Source organism: Carya illinoinensis, chromosome 16, assembly GCF_018687715.1.
Source record: "Carya illinoinensis cultivar Pawnee chromosome 16, C.illinoinensisPawnee_v1, whole genome shotgun sequence".
Taxonomy (NCBI): domain Eukaryota; kingdom Viridiplantae; phylum Streptophyta; class Magnoliopsida; order Fagales; family Juglandaceae; genus Carya; species Carya illinoinensis.
The window spans coordinates 29,847,246-29,862,374 of NC_056767.1; the positions used below are offsets into that span (position 1 = coordinate 29,847,246).

The 15,129-nt window shown below is 35.7% G+C and overlaps 2 protein-coding genes across 3 annotated transcripts; one reads left to right on the top strand and one right to left on the bottom strand.

Moving 5' to 3' along the window:
- Positions 1-4,324: 4,324 nt before the first annotated feature.
- LOC122299261 lies at positions 4,325-8,871 on the bottom strand. Of its 2 annotated transcripts, XM_043109380.1 has the most exons (9): positions 8,690-8,871; positions 8,508-8,558; positions 7,514-7,535; positions 7,166-7,280; positions 6,827-6,859; positions 5,873-5,998; positions 5,304-5,410; positions 5,147-5,218; positions 4,325-4,895 (listed from the first exon to the last, which is right to left on the bottom strand). In XM_043109380.1, the coding sequence occupies exons 1-9, from the start codon at positions 8,807-8,809 to the stop codon at positions 4,513-4,515; spliced, it is 1,029 nt and encodes a 342-aa protein (XP_042965314.1). In that variant the 5' UTR covers positions 8,810-8,871; the 3' UTR covers positions 4,325-4,512. The 2 variants fall into 2 exon arrangements, with proteins under 2 accessions (XP_042965314.1, XP_042965316.1); XM_043109382.1 differs by lacking the exon at positions 7,514-7,535 and having other exon boundaries at positions 5,873-6,563; positions 8,690-8,869.
- A 2,466-nt stretch (positions 8,872-11,337) lies between these two features.
- LOC122299028 lies at positions 11,338-12,716 on the top strand. Its single transcript, XM_043108863.1, has 3 exons — positions 11,338-11,602; positions 12,121-12,267; positions 12,388-12,716. Exons 1-3 carry the CDS (start codon positions 11,338-11,340, stop codon positions 12,714-12,716), a joined length of 741 nt encoding a protein of 246 aa, XP_042964797.1.
- The last annotated feature ends 2,413 nt before the right edge of the window (positions 12,717-15,129 follow it).

A 15,129-nucleotide genomic window follows, 5' to 3' on the forward strand; every position in this document is an offset into this window, starting at 1 on the left:
CCCCACTAAACACCAATACTCTTGGAACAGACTAGCTCTAAATCCATTTGGTCTTGGAGATTTAAAAGGGCTCATTTGTTTAAGAGCATCATAAACCTCTATAGAAGTGAAAGGTGCCTCCAGATCTGAATTCATATCTTCTGTTACTCTTCTGCACATTGAAGGCAGGTTTCCAATTCCTCTTTGCTTGGTCTTGTTGATGAAAAGATTCCCAGAAAATGAGTTTTGAAAGCTTGTGTTATCTCTGACTCATCAACTCTCATAATGTCCTTTGAATCCCTTATCTTGTGTATTATATTCTGCGTCCTTCTTTGTATTGCACATGAATGAAAAAATTGAGTATTCTTGTCACCATGCCTATACCAGTGCACCTTTTCCCTTTGCCTCCACTTTGTAACCTCCATTTTAAGTAAACTCCCCATCTTCCTTTGCAGCTTCTTGATTTCCTCAATATTATGTTGTCCTTCATCATCTTGCATTAGCTTTAAAACCTCAGTTTTTTCTTTAATTTCCTTTCCAATATCATAAAATCTACCCTTATTCCATACTGACAATGTTGTATTGCATTTTTTAAGACATGTCTCGACATCCTTTAATGTGACATCCATTGCATCTCCCTTCAACCAATCTTCTTGTACCAGCTTCTTACATTCCTCATTAGAACCTTAGGCCATTTCATACTTGAAAGGCCTTCTAGATCCCCCCTTTTGTGGAGTTCTTGCCAGCAAGTGAATAGTAAAGGTTTATGCTCCAACCTTCTTGCTACACGTATGTCCACCTATACATTCTTAAACAATTCCAGCCATTTCTCATTTGCTACTCCCTATCCAACCTTTCTTTAGTAAAAGTAGAATCATTGTGCCCATTATTCCATGAAAATTCCAAACCTCTATATCCAAAATCAAACAACCCACGTTGCTATAATGTATGCCTAAACCTGTCCATTTGTGCCTCACATTTGTTCCTACCCCAACTTTTTCATCATGTGATAATATTTCATTAAAATCCCCACATACCATTCATGCCATATGATCTTCAGGTTTCAAATAGACAAGTTGAATTTATGTGCCTTGTCTTTTGTTCACATCAAGCTGGCCATAAAAACTTGTGAATTGCCATTCCTTATTCCCCACATCCAACTTTAAACTTTCAGTAATGTGGTTTTTAGAATAGGATTGAATTGTAAATCCTACTTCTAATTTCAACAACAACGCTAGATCACCAGTCCTCCCTATTGGATCCACCACAAAACACCCATCAAAATTAAGTTTCATTTTTAACCAATCCCACTTCTTTGCATTTAACTTAGTTTTCAATACAAAAACTAAGTTGGACTTCTTTTCCTTCACCATCAAGTGAAGATTGTGAACTGCTCAGGGGTTCCCAAGCCCCTAGCAATTCTAACTTAAAGTTTTCGTGGCTCTCGATGGGGCTACCATGTAGCCTTCGCCAATCTATTTTCTTTCTCTTTACACACTTCCTGCATACATCCTTTTTGTTTCTTCCTTCTATCCTCATACACTACATCATCTTCTTCATCACATAGAACTCTTTTGTTATTTTTTATTGAACTGGTAATTACAGAACTCATGCCTTTGCACTTACCTTGTCTCTTCCATTTGCCTTTTGTCTTAACTACATCTTTTCCTCTCAACTCAAGATTAATATCTGAACTTGCTTCCATCTCATCATCAACAACTACTAACGTTGTTTGTTTAGCCCACTCCTCTCCCCCATTCTCTTTTGATTGGGCTTGTTTATCTCTTATTTATCCAGGCTCAAGCCCAACTCCTTTCCCTTCCCCACTTTCTATTTTTAAAAGCAGATATCACATTCCTTTATGTTGTACATATCTCCATATCCTCAAAAACTACTCTCATCTTATCCACCAAATTTAAATCCTTAGACTGATCATTTTCAAAATTTGAATGTGAAAAGATTCCAATATTTTCGCCAAACTCTCAGTCAATTTCGATTTCCAACTTGCTCTCTGTCTCCTTTCTTAACCTTTCCTCACCTCCATTGTTGCTTGTCCAACCTAGTGCAACTTTAACTTAACTTTGATTTTCGAACGACATTGGTTTATTGTGACTGTGCCTCATGACAATAGGATCCGTTCTCAACCAGGTCCCAAACTGTTGACCTTGCACTGAGTTCTTCTTTGAGGCACTTGTTTTAAACAAACATCCATTTGTACTATGAACCAGATAGCCACAAGCAAAGCATAATCTAGTTTCTCGTATTTTATTGGGAGCCACACATTTTCACCATTAACCTGAAGAGTTCTTTCCCTTGCCAATGCCTTGTGTAACAAAACTTCAATCTTAATTCTCATAAATTGTCCCGAACCAATTTCATCCCCTGGTAAATCCACTTCAGTCACTCTTCCAATTGACTTTCCAATCTGATTCCCACCTTCCTTATTAATATAAGCTAATGGCAAATTATGAATTTGAACCCAAAACTCTTCTCTATCAAAATTCATCTTGCTTGGTTGAGTAAAACCATCAAATTCCTTAAACACAAACAAAAAGTTATCAAACAGCTAAGGTCTACCATCACCCTCAATTTATTTGCATGCATTGTAAATGATACAGTAAATAAATTTGCACCACACTATTTGAATTATATAGGCTTGTTTACTCTCCATATCTTTGCCATAGTGGTAGCTAACACATCTTTGTCAATAGCACGATCAATGCACAGTTTTCCCACCAAACTAAGTTCACCATTCCTTTGTATTTCTATCACACCCTCCCCTCCAATCTCCAGAATATTAGTTTCCTCTTCTGTTAACTCAATATGCTTCACTTATCTTCTAGATCATCCATCCTTGCCCTACTATCACTGTCTCTTGACAGACTAGCTATGCCAATACCATAGATTATCCTAAGCTACTGACCCCAAACTCTACCTCAGTTCTCTTAAGAGAAAACACATAAGAGACTCGACATAATTCTCACTTTTGATTGGGACTATCAAATTATAATTCCTACCTTCAAATAAAAAGAAAGTTTTCATCCCATATGTTGTTGTCATTAATTGATCATAATTTTTGTTAAAACAAATATAAGTGATTAAATTATATTTTTCTTTTATCTCAAGCTTCTAAAACAAGTGGTAATTTTACATAGTATCATAATAGAGATCTTGAGTTTAACTCTCGACTCTACAATACTTTACTTTATTTAATTAAATATCTTACACGTTGGACCCACTTATTAAAAGAGAGTTTGACCCACATGTGAACATATATAAATGATTAAGGACTTGTTTGGTTACACAGATGATATGAGAAATTTATGAATAGTAGTGAGATAATTTGTAAATAGTATTGAAATGGTTTGAATATAATTTTAAATAAAAAAATCATAAAGTTAAAAGAGGGTTTGAATATATTATTTTTGTTTTAGGATTTGAAAAAATTGAATTATTTTTTGTATTTTGTTTGGAAGTTTAAGAAATCTATAATGAATAGATGAAAAATTTTAAAATTTGAAATAGAAAAACGTTTATGTTTGAATGATGTTTTTGGAAGTTAAGATAAGATGAGATAATTTTAAATATTTGTGAAACTAAGCCAAGCCTAAATCTACATCTTCTAGGTTAAACTTTTAGAACAAGTGGTGATTTCAGATTTTGTATCTCCCTTGATTAAAGAAGCATAAGTGCAATTTTAAAATAATACTTTCTTCGATTCTAATCGTATTTGACTAATAACAAAATCTTGAGTTTATGTATTCCCTTTTTTCCATTGACACTCTAATGTCCGGTGGCAACATTTAATGTTTATATATGGTAGTCAATCAAATGTAACTAATTTCTCAATATTTAATTAAAAAGGATTTAATTATAATTTTAAATATTTAATTGTGACATTCTATACTTTGTAGAGTAGATAAAAGCTACTTGATATCATATTATTAATAATTTACAGAGACTAATTTGTATTTTTCTTAAAAATATATAGACCAGTGTAGAAGTCTAGAAAATGGAACTTCACTTTTTCAGGTAAATATAAGCTTTTCGGGCGGAAAATAAAGGGTGCATTGCTGTTAGAAAAAAAAAGATGGAATATTTGTGAGCGTCACATCACCAAAAGAAGGGTCAGCCTATGGCACCACATCTTACCTGTAAAGGAGATAGAACCCCACGGAAGCCATTTTGTTTTACCCAATTTGACCCAAAAACTCGTGCCATTTGAATCAAACCTATCTGTGTTAGACATTCTTTGTGGCTAAAATATTTTTCCTTACCTAAAACACTCAAAAGTTAATAGTGTTTTGCTACTTGATATGGCAGTATATGAGATGCAAGGGAGATATATTTTCACATTTTCTTCTATTTTGTGTCAAGTAATTCGTTTATTCAATAACAACAACAACAAAGAGACGTACAATCAGAGTACAAGGTATAAAATTTACACCACCAACATGGCATTCAACAGAAATTATTATGTTCCTAGTGTTTGATCTGATGAGACTGAATGCGGAATATAAAATCAAGGGAAAGCTAACTGCCCCTTTTAAATAAAACATGCTCTTCTTCTAATGCAGTCTTATCTCCAACAACTGAAACCCAAATTTCTGCAATTTTATCCACTGTTCCGTCCAAGATTTCTACCAAAGTGAAGGCTCGCTTTGTGCCAATAGACTCCGGCGTTGGAGGGGTTTCATTATTCATGAAGCTTCGGTCAGCAGTTCCTTGTTCATCGATCAATCTTTTAACCCTAGGAACAATGGCCCCATTCAGGTATATAGTGTTGTCAGCACCAACCACAATCATCTTGCGAAGACCATTTCGATAAGCCAGCTCTTTATGCATGTGACCAAACACAACCACACGGATAGAGAACTTGCCAGTCTCTTTTAGGAGGGATATGGCTTGTGCTAGATCTGTATCATAAGATAACATTGCAAGGTAAAAGCATTGCTTAATCTTAGAACAGATGGACAAATTGCAAAATAAAGTAGTTCATTTTACTCCTTTCCATAATCAGCCTCAAAGCCAAATTACCTAGTGTAAAACACTAAAACCTCAAAAGTTGAAGAGCCACCATCCAGGCTTAAATAAGGCAGTTTGATCGAAGACCTTGGAAAAAAGAGATATCAACAGGAAAAACAATCAGAAAAGTGAGTAAAATTACCAGGATCACCATGGTCACCTCCCCCAAAGACCCAATCTTTTCCACAGATGTCATCCACATTAGAACCCAGACCTGCCCAGGAATTTTCTTTTTAAGTAATGCTGAGAAAATTGTGCCAGATGGCTGAACTAAATTTGATGTTGGCAGACGGATACACCTGTTGGGCCATTGTGTGCAAGCAATACAACTATATGACCCTCTGGCACGCGCAAAACAGCTTCATAAATTCTCTTAGCACTTCCATCCATGTCTTGGACTCCATATCTAAGTGAAAATATCAAATCGAAAACTGCAATGTTATTCAAAATGAAAACAACAACAGGAGCAAGACACCAAATGTAAAATGTCACGTGAATGGTGCAGGAAGCATTTTCACTCTAATTCAATGGTAGCTGATGCTGGTGAAGAGATTAGATGTCCAACAAGAATGCTGCCCATGCAACACCAGCAACGTGGTAGACATGCATTAGCCATTAAAAAAAGAAAAAAAATCTGAATTCAAAAATCAAGCCATGACCTCTAACACATGCCTGCCACGTCAGTGGAGTCAAGTAGGTGTTAGTGACGTAACACTGGTGGTGTTGCAAGTGCATTACTCGTCCAACAAACTCATGCAACAGGGATGTTTGAAATCAAGACTTTACAGTGATAATATGAAGTGCAAATGAGATAAAATAGCACAGTAAACTCCAATTTTATAATATGCTTCTTTAGTAAGAGAGATACCTTGCAGACAGAAGCCTTTTCCGAAAGATCTGCTCTCCTCCACAAGAAAATGGCCGTCCACCCACGACACTTAATTTCATCAGAGGAAAGTCTAAATGCCGATAAGCTACGTGCTCCTCACCAAGACTGATCATTGTGAAACTATTTTCAGCTTTAACAAAATTCTTAAACAATTCAAGAATGAAGTGTAATCTTCTCAGCAGCAATCAATATATTCATCTACCAGATTATTTTCAGTTATTTTAAAACATTCACTAGAAACTTCTAGCAACACCATGAATTCTGCTATGTCCTTTTCTAATATCTTTTTCTTTCCCCCATAACTGGCAGTGTTTGCAAGTAATGGTCTCTCCAGACACAGTTTAAGAATCCTATATCGATTTTCTTTAGCAACCAAAAAGAGAAGGATAGCCATTTGAGTTGAGTGATGGAGAATTCTGGTATAAACTACAGGCCCAAGACTTGGGGGCCATATTTAAGGTATGACATTGGCACATTAGGTATTTCAGGAGTGAGCAGCTATCAATAATAAATTTGATATCGTGGTAAATACAGCTAAAGTATCTTCAATAATTTCAGAACTTTTCCTCCAATATGCATACCCAAAGCTTCTGGTATTAGCTTTCTCTTATTTCTGACAAGTAACGAATTAGATCTCTCATTATTTATTGAAGTAATAGTCTGCTAGAAACTGCAAGGCGAATCAAGGAATTAGAGATGACTAACCAAATATTGAATACCCAGTATTAGACATTATTCGGGATTGGAAAACACATAAAAAGAGAGAAAGAAATGCTGACATTACCAACCATGAAAATTCCTTTGGAGTATAAAAACAGATGATATATTAGGAAGGTGTCAAAATAATTACACATGAGAGAAAAATATGGTATAAGATGCATCCTTATTATTTTTCAGAATGTTTAGACAATTTCAGAAATAAAATAATCTCACCATTCGAGCTGAAGTTGAACACCATCCTTCCTCCTGATATTCAAATCAAGCACTTTATTAAGTTGATCATTCGGGAGTGCATACTAGAACTTAATTGTACATGTGTGGCACATGGAGAGAGAGAGAGAGAGAGAGAGAGAGAGAGAGAGAGAGAGAGAGAGAGAGAGAGAGAGAGAGAGAGAGAGAGAGAGAGAGAGAGAGAGAGAGAGAGAGAGACACCCAAGCTAATGAAGTGCACAAATTTAAATAGCAAGAAGCCATCTAGTGATCATATTATCGATGGTTGAAACAAACAGATACGCTAATTTCACCAAAGAAGGGAATGGCTTATAAACTTACTTGCCAGAGAACTGTTGAGTGAACCAGGAATCATGGTTTCCCAAAATAACTGCTTTAGCAAATTCAAGACTTGCAACACTTTGGACAAGTTCAACATTCTCATTACCAAAATCACCTGAATAAAACCAGGGAAAAGAAGCCAAAACAAAACAAAACAGAAGATAAAAAGGTTTATGCATTCAATAAGTAAAAGAAATAGATCTTACTGATTATCTTTCCAGAAATTAAGGTACAGACTTGTGTAAAAATCTAGAGTTTGTCAAACATATAGCAACGTTAGAAATGCATTACAGAATAAAAGATCCAATCCACTAAACGACACTAGTTAGATGAACGAATGGAACCTGCCTGTGAACAGCACCAAATCTGGCTGCATTTCATCATAAGCCCGTATCAGGTGAGATACATATATAATTCTTTTCTACTTCAAGTTAAAAAAAAAAAAATAGTGAAGAAAATGGGCGCACAACAATTAACCAGGTAGAAACAAAGGCTCCATATTGGGAAGTTCTGTTTGTCTTAGGCTGTTGCTTCAGGTGGTTAATTCACCAATATACATCAACCAGAATTTATAATTAAGCTTTTTCTATTGGGGTATTAGGCGGAGGGCTTTAACAAATGTTTTGCATACAAAATGAAAAGGTATTTTTTATTATATTATTTATGGAATCAGACCTAAGAGGCTAGGACAAATCCAAATAGCAAAACCTCAATCAATTCAATTTGTTTGAAAACAGAAAGGGAGAGGTACCATCTATTCTTAAATATCATTTCATATTGCACATGAATCTTAATGACCATGAATTCGAAATTGGCAAGGTAAGAAACTATAGAATATATGGAATACCATAGAAAGATTATTTTTTTATCATTTATTCGTACAATTAATTTCAAATAAGACATATCCTTTTCAATTTGAAAAGGAGAACTGAAGTTATAGTTAATTCACTTCTTCACCCTGGAAACAAAAAGTTGTTTAAATTCCATCAAGATAGTCAATTGTTCATGGAATATAGTACCACAATTATATTCACGGCAAGCCTGAGTAAGAGACCAAATAATCTTTACTAAATTACCAAGGTTCACATAGTTAATGTTCAATGCAATTGGTCCACGCTTATTTCCATTCGAATGATAATAACGCTAAGAATTTGAATCCACTCCCAAAAATCTCAAACCCCATTTTAACATAGTTATAATTACTGAAATTCTTCCATATTCAAATCTCGATTACAAATGTTCGGTCCATCAAATATAAAACGGAAGCAAACACAGAATGAAAATTGCAAACTCTTTCTTTAATTATATAAAAGCGAAAAGAGAATGAGAGGGGAAAAAAAACCTGCAAAAACTGAAGTGCCTTTGTATCTTCGTGTAGATTCCAATCATCATGCTTCCAACCAAACCCCAAATTGTCGTTTAGTTATTTTTTTTAATGTCAATAATGAAACAAAATAACATCCTTTTGAACAGAGGTAGAATTTCTAAATTAAAATACAAAACACAAAAGCGAGAGAGACTAACGACGTCTCCGACGACTGCGATGCGAGCAGTGGTGGCCATGGGAGTGCGAGAGGAGGGGTTGAGCTTGGACGAAGAAGAGAGACAGCAGAGAGTGGACGCGTGTACCAACGCGGTTGACATAATTTCTTTTATTCCTTTCTCGAGTGCGGAGTACCACTTTTAGATAGTCGCCTCCCCGCTTCGCCGCAAAAAGCCTGAAACCGAAGCACTTCTCCACGCATTTTTTTTTTTTTTTTTTTTTTTTTTTTTTTTTTTTTCGGGTATGCAGCCTTTTTTGTTTTTTAATATACCTAAAATAAAATTAAAAAAATTATATTTAAAAATTTTATAACCTAGCCACTGCCACATATTTGATTTAAATATAAATTTTAAAATTTTAATTTTATAAATAAAATTATATAGGTATAAAAACTTTTAAATGAAAAGATTTGTTTGGCATCTCATCATAGCTATCAAATTCAAGTTAGAGCTATTCAAGTACTATGCAATAAGATTGTAAAAATCATATTAAAATATCAACTTAACTTATAGGTTTTATTTATAGACAATAATAAAATTAAAGTGAAATGGACAATACATTAGGAAAAAACACATAGTCTCTCCTCTCTCATTCTGAATGAGAGCTTGAGGTAGAGTGGTGGGGTTCACTAGATTCTAACAAATTTAGATGGTGTGTGTGAGTGAGGTGTGATGGTGCGTGAGAATGAGGAGTGTCAGAGAGTGAGTGTACCATGGAGTATGGTGGAGGAAGGTTTTTGCCATCAGGAAAAGGAAGGAAAACATAGAAAATATAAGAAATAACAGATTAAATAATAGAGGATTTAAAAGAGAAATGGAATCGTTTGCAACTGCTGGAGGATGAAGAAGCTGCTATAGACTTTGATGAAAATGTTGGAGAGGAGCTTTCCTACAAAGGAGAATGCAGTACATGTTTGGGATTACGGTGAGAAATATAACTTATAACTTTAGGACTTGTAGCTTTTAACTTAAATAACAAGCTCAACTATTAAAAAGTCATTTATTGTTTGGTAACCATGTCTCTAAAGTACTTTTAAAGTTAGTTATATTAATTTTTTTAAATATACAGTTATTTGCATGAGCTTTTTGATAAAAGCTTCAATTTGGTTTTTTTTTTTTTTTTTTAAAGGAGATTTTCAACATTTTTAGGTGATTAAAACACATTTTATAAAATTACCAAACATATCATTTTTTCTTTAAAAGAGCTTTTAAACAATTAAAAGTACTTTATAAGCTTTCAAACTCAATTCCAAACAGGCTTACAGTGGGGAAAGTTCTTTTCCATAACTTTGAAGTGGTGGAAAATCACAATGAGGAAAGTATGGAGGATAAGTAAGCCTGCAAAGCTTCTAGAAGTAGCTACGAATATCTTTACAGTCACCTTTGCTAATCCAGCAAACAAACATCGTGTGTGGAGTGGAAGACCTTGGTTGTTTGATTATCATTTGTTTGTGTTGAAACCCTTCGATGAAAACACACCACCTCAGAAGTTGAGGTTTATGCAGGAGCATTTCTGGGTCCAGTTGCATAACATGCCACTGTCCTGTATGAATGAGGATAGAGAGGATATAGATTGGTAAATCTATTGGAGTGGTAGAGGAGGACCGGTAGATGTGAGGGAGGATGGAAGTGGATGGGGAAGGCATGGTTGGTATATACAGATTGAGGAGGATGAAGCAGGCTATAAAAATAAAGGGAATAAAATGTTAAATGGGGAAAAAATTACTGAAGTAGGGAAGGGTATTAGTGAAATTGCGTTTGAGGAAACAAGTGTAAGGAATAAGGAAAAGGAGGGAACCTCAAATGAGGAAGAGGTGAGTAAGGATTAAGCAGAAGAAGTTAGGGAATTATTAAATGTAGATGGAGTTGAGAGGAAGGGGGAAGGCATTAAAGAGGTCAATCTAGTTGCGGGGGAGGAGCAAAGGGAGGATCTAAATGAAACAATACATGAGCTAATTATTAAGAGGGTTTTACGAAAGGGTGAATGGAAAAGGATGGCAAAAGAAAGAGGAAAAAAAGTAATAAGTATTGGTGACTATTGTATTAAAAAAAGAAGAAATTAAAGTGAGGAGGGAAGGGAGAAAAAAAGGTTTGAAAGGAAAAAAAGTTTGTAGGAGTGGTGCTAAGGAAGAAAACAAATCCAATGAAAACATGGTGGAAGCTGTTCAACAGCCCCACCAGTCCCAATGAAAATCTTTAGTTAGAACTGCCGAGGGCTTGGGAACCCTTGGACAGCTCAAGACCTTTGCCTTATGATGAAGGAAAATGACCCAGATGTGTTGTTTCTGATGAAAAATAAATTGAGAAGTGAGCAGTGTGTGAGATTAAAGAAGAGACTTAATTGTAAGGGGTGCTTTGTGGTGAAGCCACTGGGAAAAAAGGGAGGTTTAGCTTTATGGTGGAATAGTAGAGTGAATGTAGAAATATTAAACTATACACAAAGGCTTATTAGTGCCTAGATTTTAGAAGAGGGTGAGGAGGAAAGCTGGTTAATGACTAGTTTTTACGGCCAGCCTGAGACTAGTAAAAGAGATGAAGCTTAGCACTTGTTAAAATCCTTAAAACCAATGGTCGATAAAGGGTGGTGTGTATTAGAGGATTTTAAGGAGATTATCTCAAATGGGAAAAAAATGGGTGATAGGCCAAGATCAAAGAGACAGATGGAAGACTTTGGAGTAGCACTAGAAGATGGTAACTTTTTTTTTTATCTCAAGTGGAAAGGGAACAAATATACATGGAGCAATAAGCATGAAGATGAGGCATTTACAAAAGAAATGCTAGATAAGGTAGTGGCTAATTCAAAATGGGCTCAAAAGTTCAATGATCACTGTGTAGAGGTGCTAACAGGTAGAAGTTCAGATCACAGGCCTCTTCTTTTGACAATGAAGATGAGAGGTGAAATGAGGTGGAGAAGGAGAAAAATTTGCAGATGTGAGGCTAGTTGGGACAAAGAGGAGGGCTGTGTGGAAGTAGTAAAAGGGACATGGCATAACAGGCAAAGGGCAATGCATGATTCAAAGATTTAGGTAAAACTGGAGAATTGCAAGGAAGCCCTTCTAAGGTGGAGTAGATAGATCAATTCAGATAGAACTAAAAAAATTAAAGAGAAATCTGAGTTAATAAAAAAGCTTCAAGATGAGGAAAGTAGATTTAATGTTGAAGAGATAAAGAGACTTCAGAGAGAGCTAGGGAGTTTACTTGAAAATGAAGATCTTAAATGGAAATAAAGGGCCAAGAGAAACTGGTATGCTATGGGAGATAGAAATACTAAATTTCTTCATGCCTATGCTTCACAGAGAAGAAGGAAACATGTGGTTAAACAAATCATGGATGAGCATAAACAGTTGTTCAGTAATCGAGAAGATATAGAAGGTGCTTTCAACAACTACTTAAATTTACCTCAACAAGGCCAGGATCAAAAGATATTGCAGCTTGTGTACAGCAGGTGGAAACTCGAGTAACAAGTGAGATGAATGGAAGGTTGGTTAGGCCTTTATGCAGACTGGAAATTGAGGAAGCTATCAAACACATGGGCCCTTTGAAGTCACCTAGTCCAGATGGTTTTGGTGCATGTTTTTACCAAAACCATTAGGACACAATAGGTGAGGAGGTGTGCAATGCAGTGTTAAGTTTCCTAAATGGTAACTCTCTGATTTATGTGATTAATTTTACTTATATAGCATTAATCCACAAAACAAAAAGCCCTTTATTTGTTATTGAGTACATGCCAATTAGCCTTTGTAATGCCATTTACAAAATTATTTCAAAAGTACTTGTAAATAGGCTGAAAGGAGTTCTCCCAGAAATTATCTCACCAAACCAGAATGCCTTCATTCTTGGGAGGATTATTATTGACAATATAATGGTTGCATATGAGATTCTACACACTATGAAGGTGAGGAAGAAAGGAAAGAAGGGAAGCATGGCCATCAAACTTGATATGTCAAAGGCCTATGACAGAATTGAGTGGACATTTTTGGAAGCTATCATGAAGAAGCTGGGTTTTTGAAGTGAGTGGATACAACTAATCATGAATTGTGTTTCATCTGTCACTTACTCAATTATGATCAATGGAAAGCCAGGGGAGAAAATGTATCCTTCGAGGGGGTTAAGATAAGGGGATCCATTATTTCCTTACCTTTTCATCATGTGTGCTGAAGGGCTTAGTGACTTGCTTAATAGTTCAGATTAACAAGGGTTTACAAGAGGAGTTTCAGCTATGAGAGAGGGTTTGAGAATCAATCATCTGTTATTTGCAAATGATTGTGTTCTTTTTGGGAGGGCCAGTGTGGAAGAATGGAGAGAAACGAAAAAGATTCTTAGTACTTATGAGAGAGCCTCTAGTCAGCTACTAAACAAGGAGAAGACAACTATGTTTTTCAGTTCCAACACTGACTCAGTAACCTGAAGAAGAATCATAAGGGAAGGAGGGGATTTGGTGCAAGGGAGCAATGAGAAATACTTGGGACTCCCTATTCTAGTGGGTAGTTCAAAGTATAATACATTTAGATGCTTAAAAGAGAGAACTTGGCAGCAGATTAACAATTAGAAGATTTCTTTTCTTTCGAGTGCAGTAAAAGAAATCTTGATAAAGGCAGTATTGCAAGCTGTCCCATCCGACACCATGAGTGTTTTCATATTACCAAAAATGCTTTGCAAATAACTTAATGGAATGCTAGCCAAGTTTTGGTATAAAAATCAACAAAGACAAAGTTGTATCCAATGGAGGAGTTGGAAGAAAAATGGGCAATAAAAAGGAAATGGAGGGTTAGGTTTCAGAGACTTAGAGAATTTCAATTAAGCTTTGTTGGCAAAACAGGGCTGGAGAATGTTACAAAGTCCTTCCTCTTTAACTGCCAAGATTTTTAAGGAAAAATATTTCAAACATTCCTCTTTGTTGGAGGCAAAACTGGGCTATTTACCCTCACTGATTTGGGGAAGTATTTGAAGTTCTTTGGGGTTGTTGAAAGATGGACTAAGGTGGAGGGTGGGAAATGGTTACAGAATATAGATTTGGGGCCAAAGATGGTTATCCACTCTATCTTCATTTAGTGTGTAGTTTCCAATTGCAATATTAAATGGAGATGCAAATGTCAGTGAGCTTATGGTGAAGGGTAAGAAGGAGTGAAATGAGAGCTTAATTAGATCTATTTTTATGAAAGAAGAGGCTGATCAGATTTGTTGCATTCCCTTGAGATGTTGAGGATAAGTTGATTTGGGGCCCCTGAAATAAGGCCTGTTTAGTGTGAAAAATGCCTATTATTTGGAACAAGAAAGATCAAAGATGATACAAGGGGAGTTTTCTAGAGGAGCAGAAACAGATGGTCGATGGAAACATATTTGGAGCCTGAATCTACCTGATAAGCTGAAATTGTTTATGTGAAAGGCAAGAAATAACTTGTTGGTTACAAAAAGGAATTTATTTGTTAGGAAAGTCAGTGAGGATCCTAAGTGCCCAGTTTGCTTCCAAAATGATGAATTTGTAATGTATGTTCTCTGGTATTGCCCTGCTTCAAATGATGTATGGGCTGGGCACTCAAAGATTCTGCAAAAATGAAAAATAGGAGAAGAAGACTTACTGAGTTTATGGGAGAAACTGTCTTATAAGCTCAATAAAACTGAAATGGAAGAGATTGCTGCTATCATGAGAAGTTTATGGATTAGAAGAAATAATTTTATCTTTGAACAGAAGTTTATTAGCCTAAGCAGTGTCATCAGATCAGTAAAGGAAGCTTTGAGAGAATATCAATCAGTCCAGTCTTTATCAGAGGGTCAAGAGGGTCATAACAGTGTAGTAGGAGGGGAGAAACGTTGGAATCCACCAGAACAAAATGCGGTGAAGGCCAATAGAATGCGGTGAAGGCCAATTGGGATGAAGCTTTGGATGTAAAAGCAAGGAAGATGGCAGTATGAGTGATAATCAGAGATGAGAAGGGAGAGGTTATGGCAGCTTGTCATGATTAGAAACAGAATGTGGTACTACCAGCATTAGTAGAGTGTTATGCTTTGAGGAAAGCAATGGATTTATGTAGGGACCTTAATTTTGACAAAGTAATTTTTAGGGTGATGCACAGGTTATCATAAATGCAATGAATGATCCAATTGAAGATTTGTCTTATGCTGACAGTATCAGTGAAGAGTTGAAGATGAGTCTCAAAGGCTGGAATGGATGGAAGGCTGAATACTCACATAGAAATACTAATGAAGTGCCCACAAGCTTGCTTTGGCTACTTTACTTTTTGTAGAGGAGAAGGTGTGGATAGAAGAAGCTCCAATCTTTGTTTTAAATAGTTTATAGGTTGACAAACATTGTATTGATCAAATAGTTATATGAATGAAAGAGGAAAGGTTAATTTAAAAAAAAAAAAAGTGAAATGGCCAATACATATATGAGTTCTTCTATACTAAGGCACCCTTTCAAG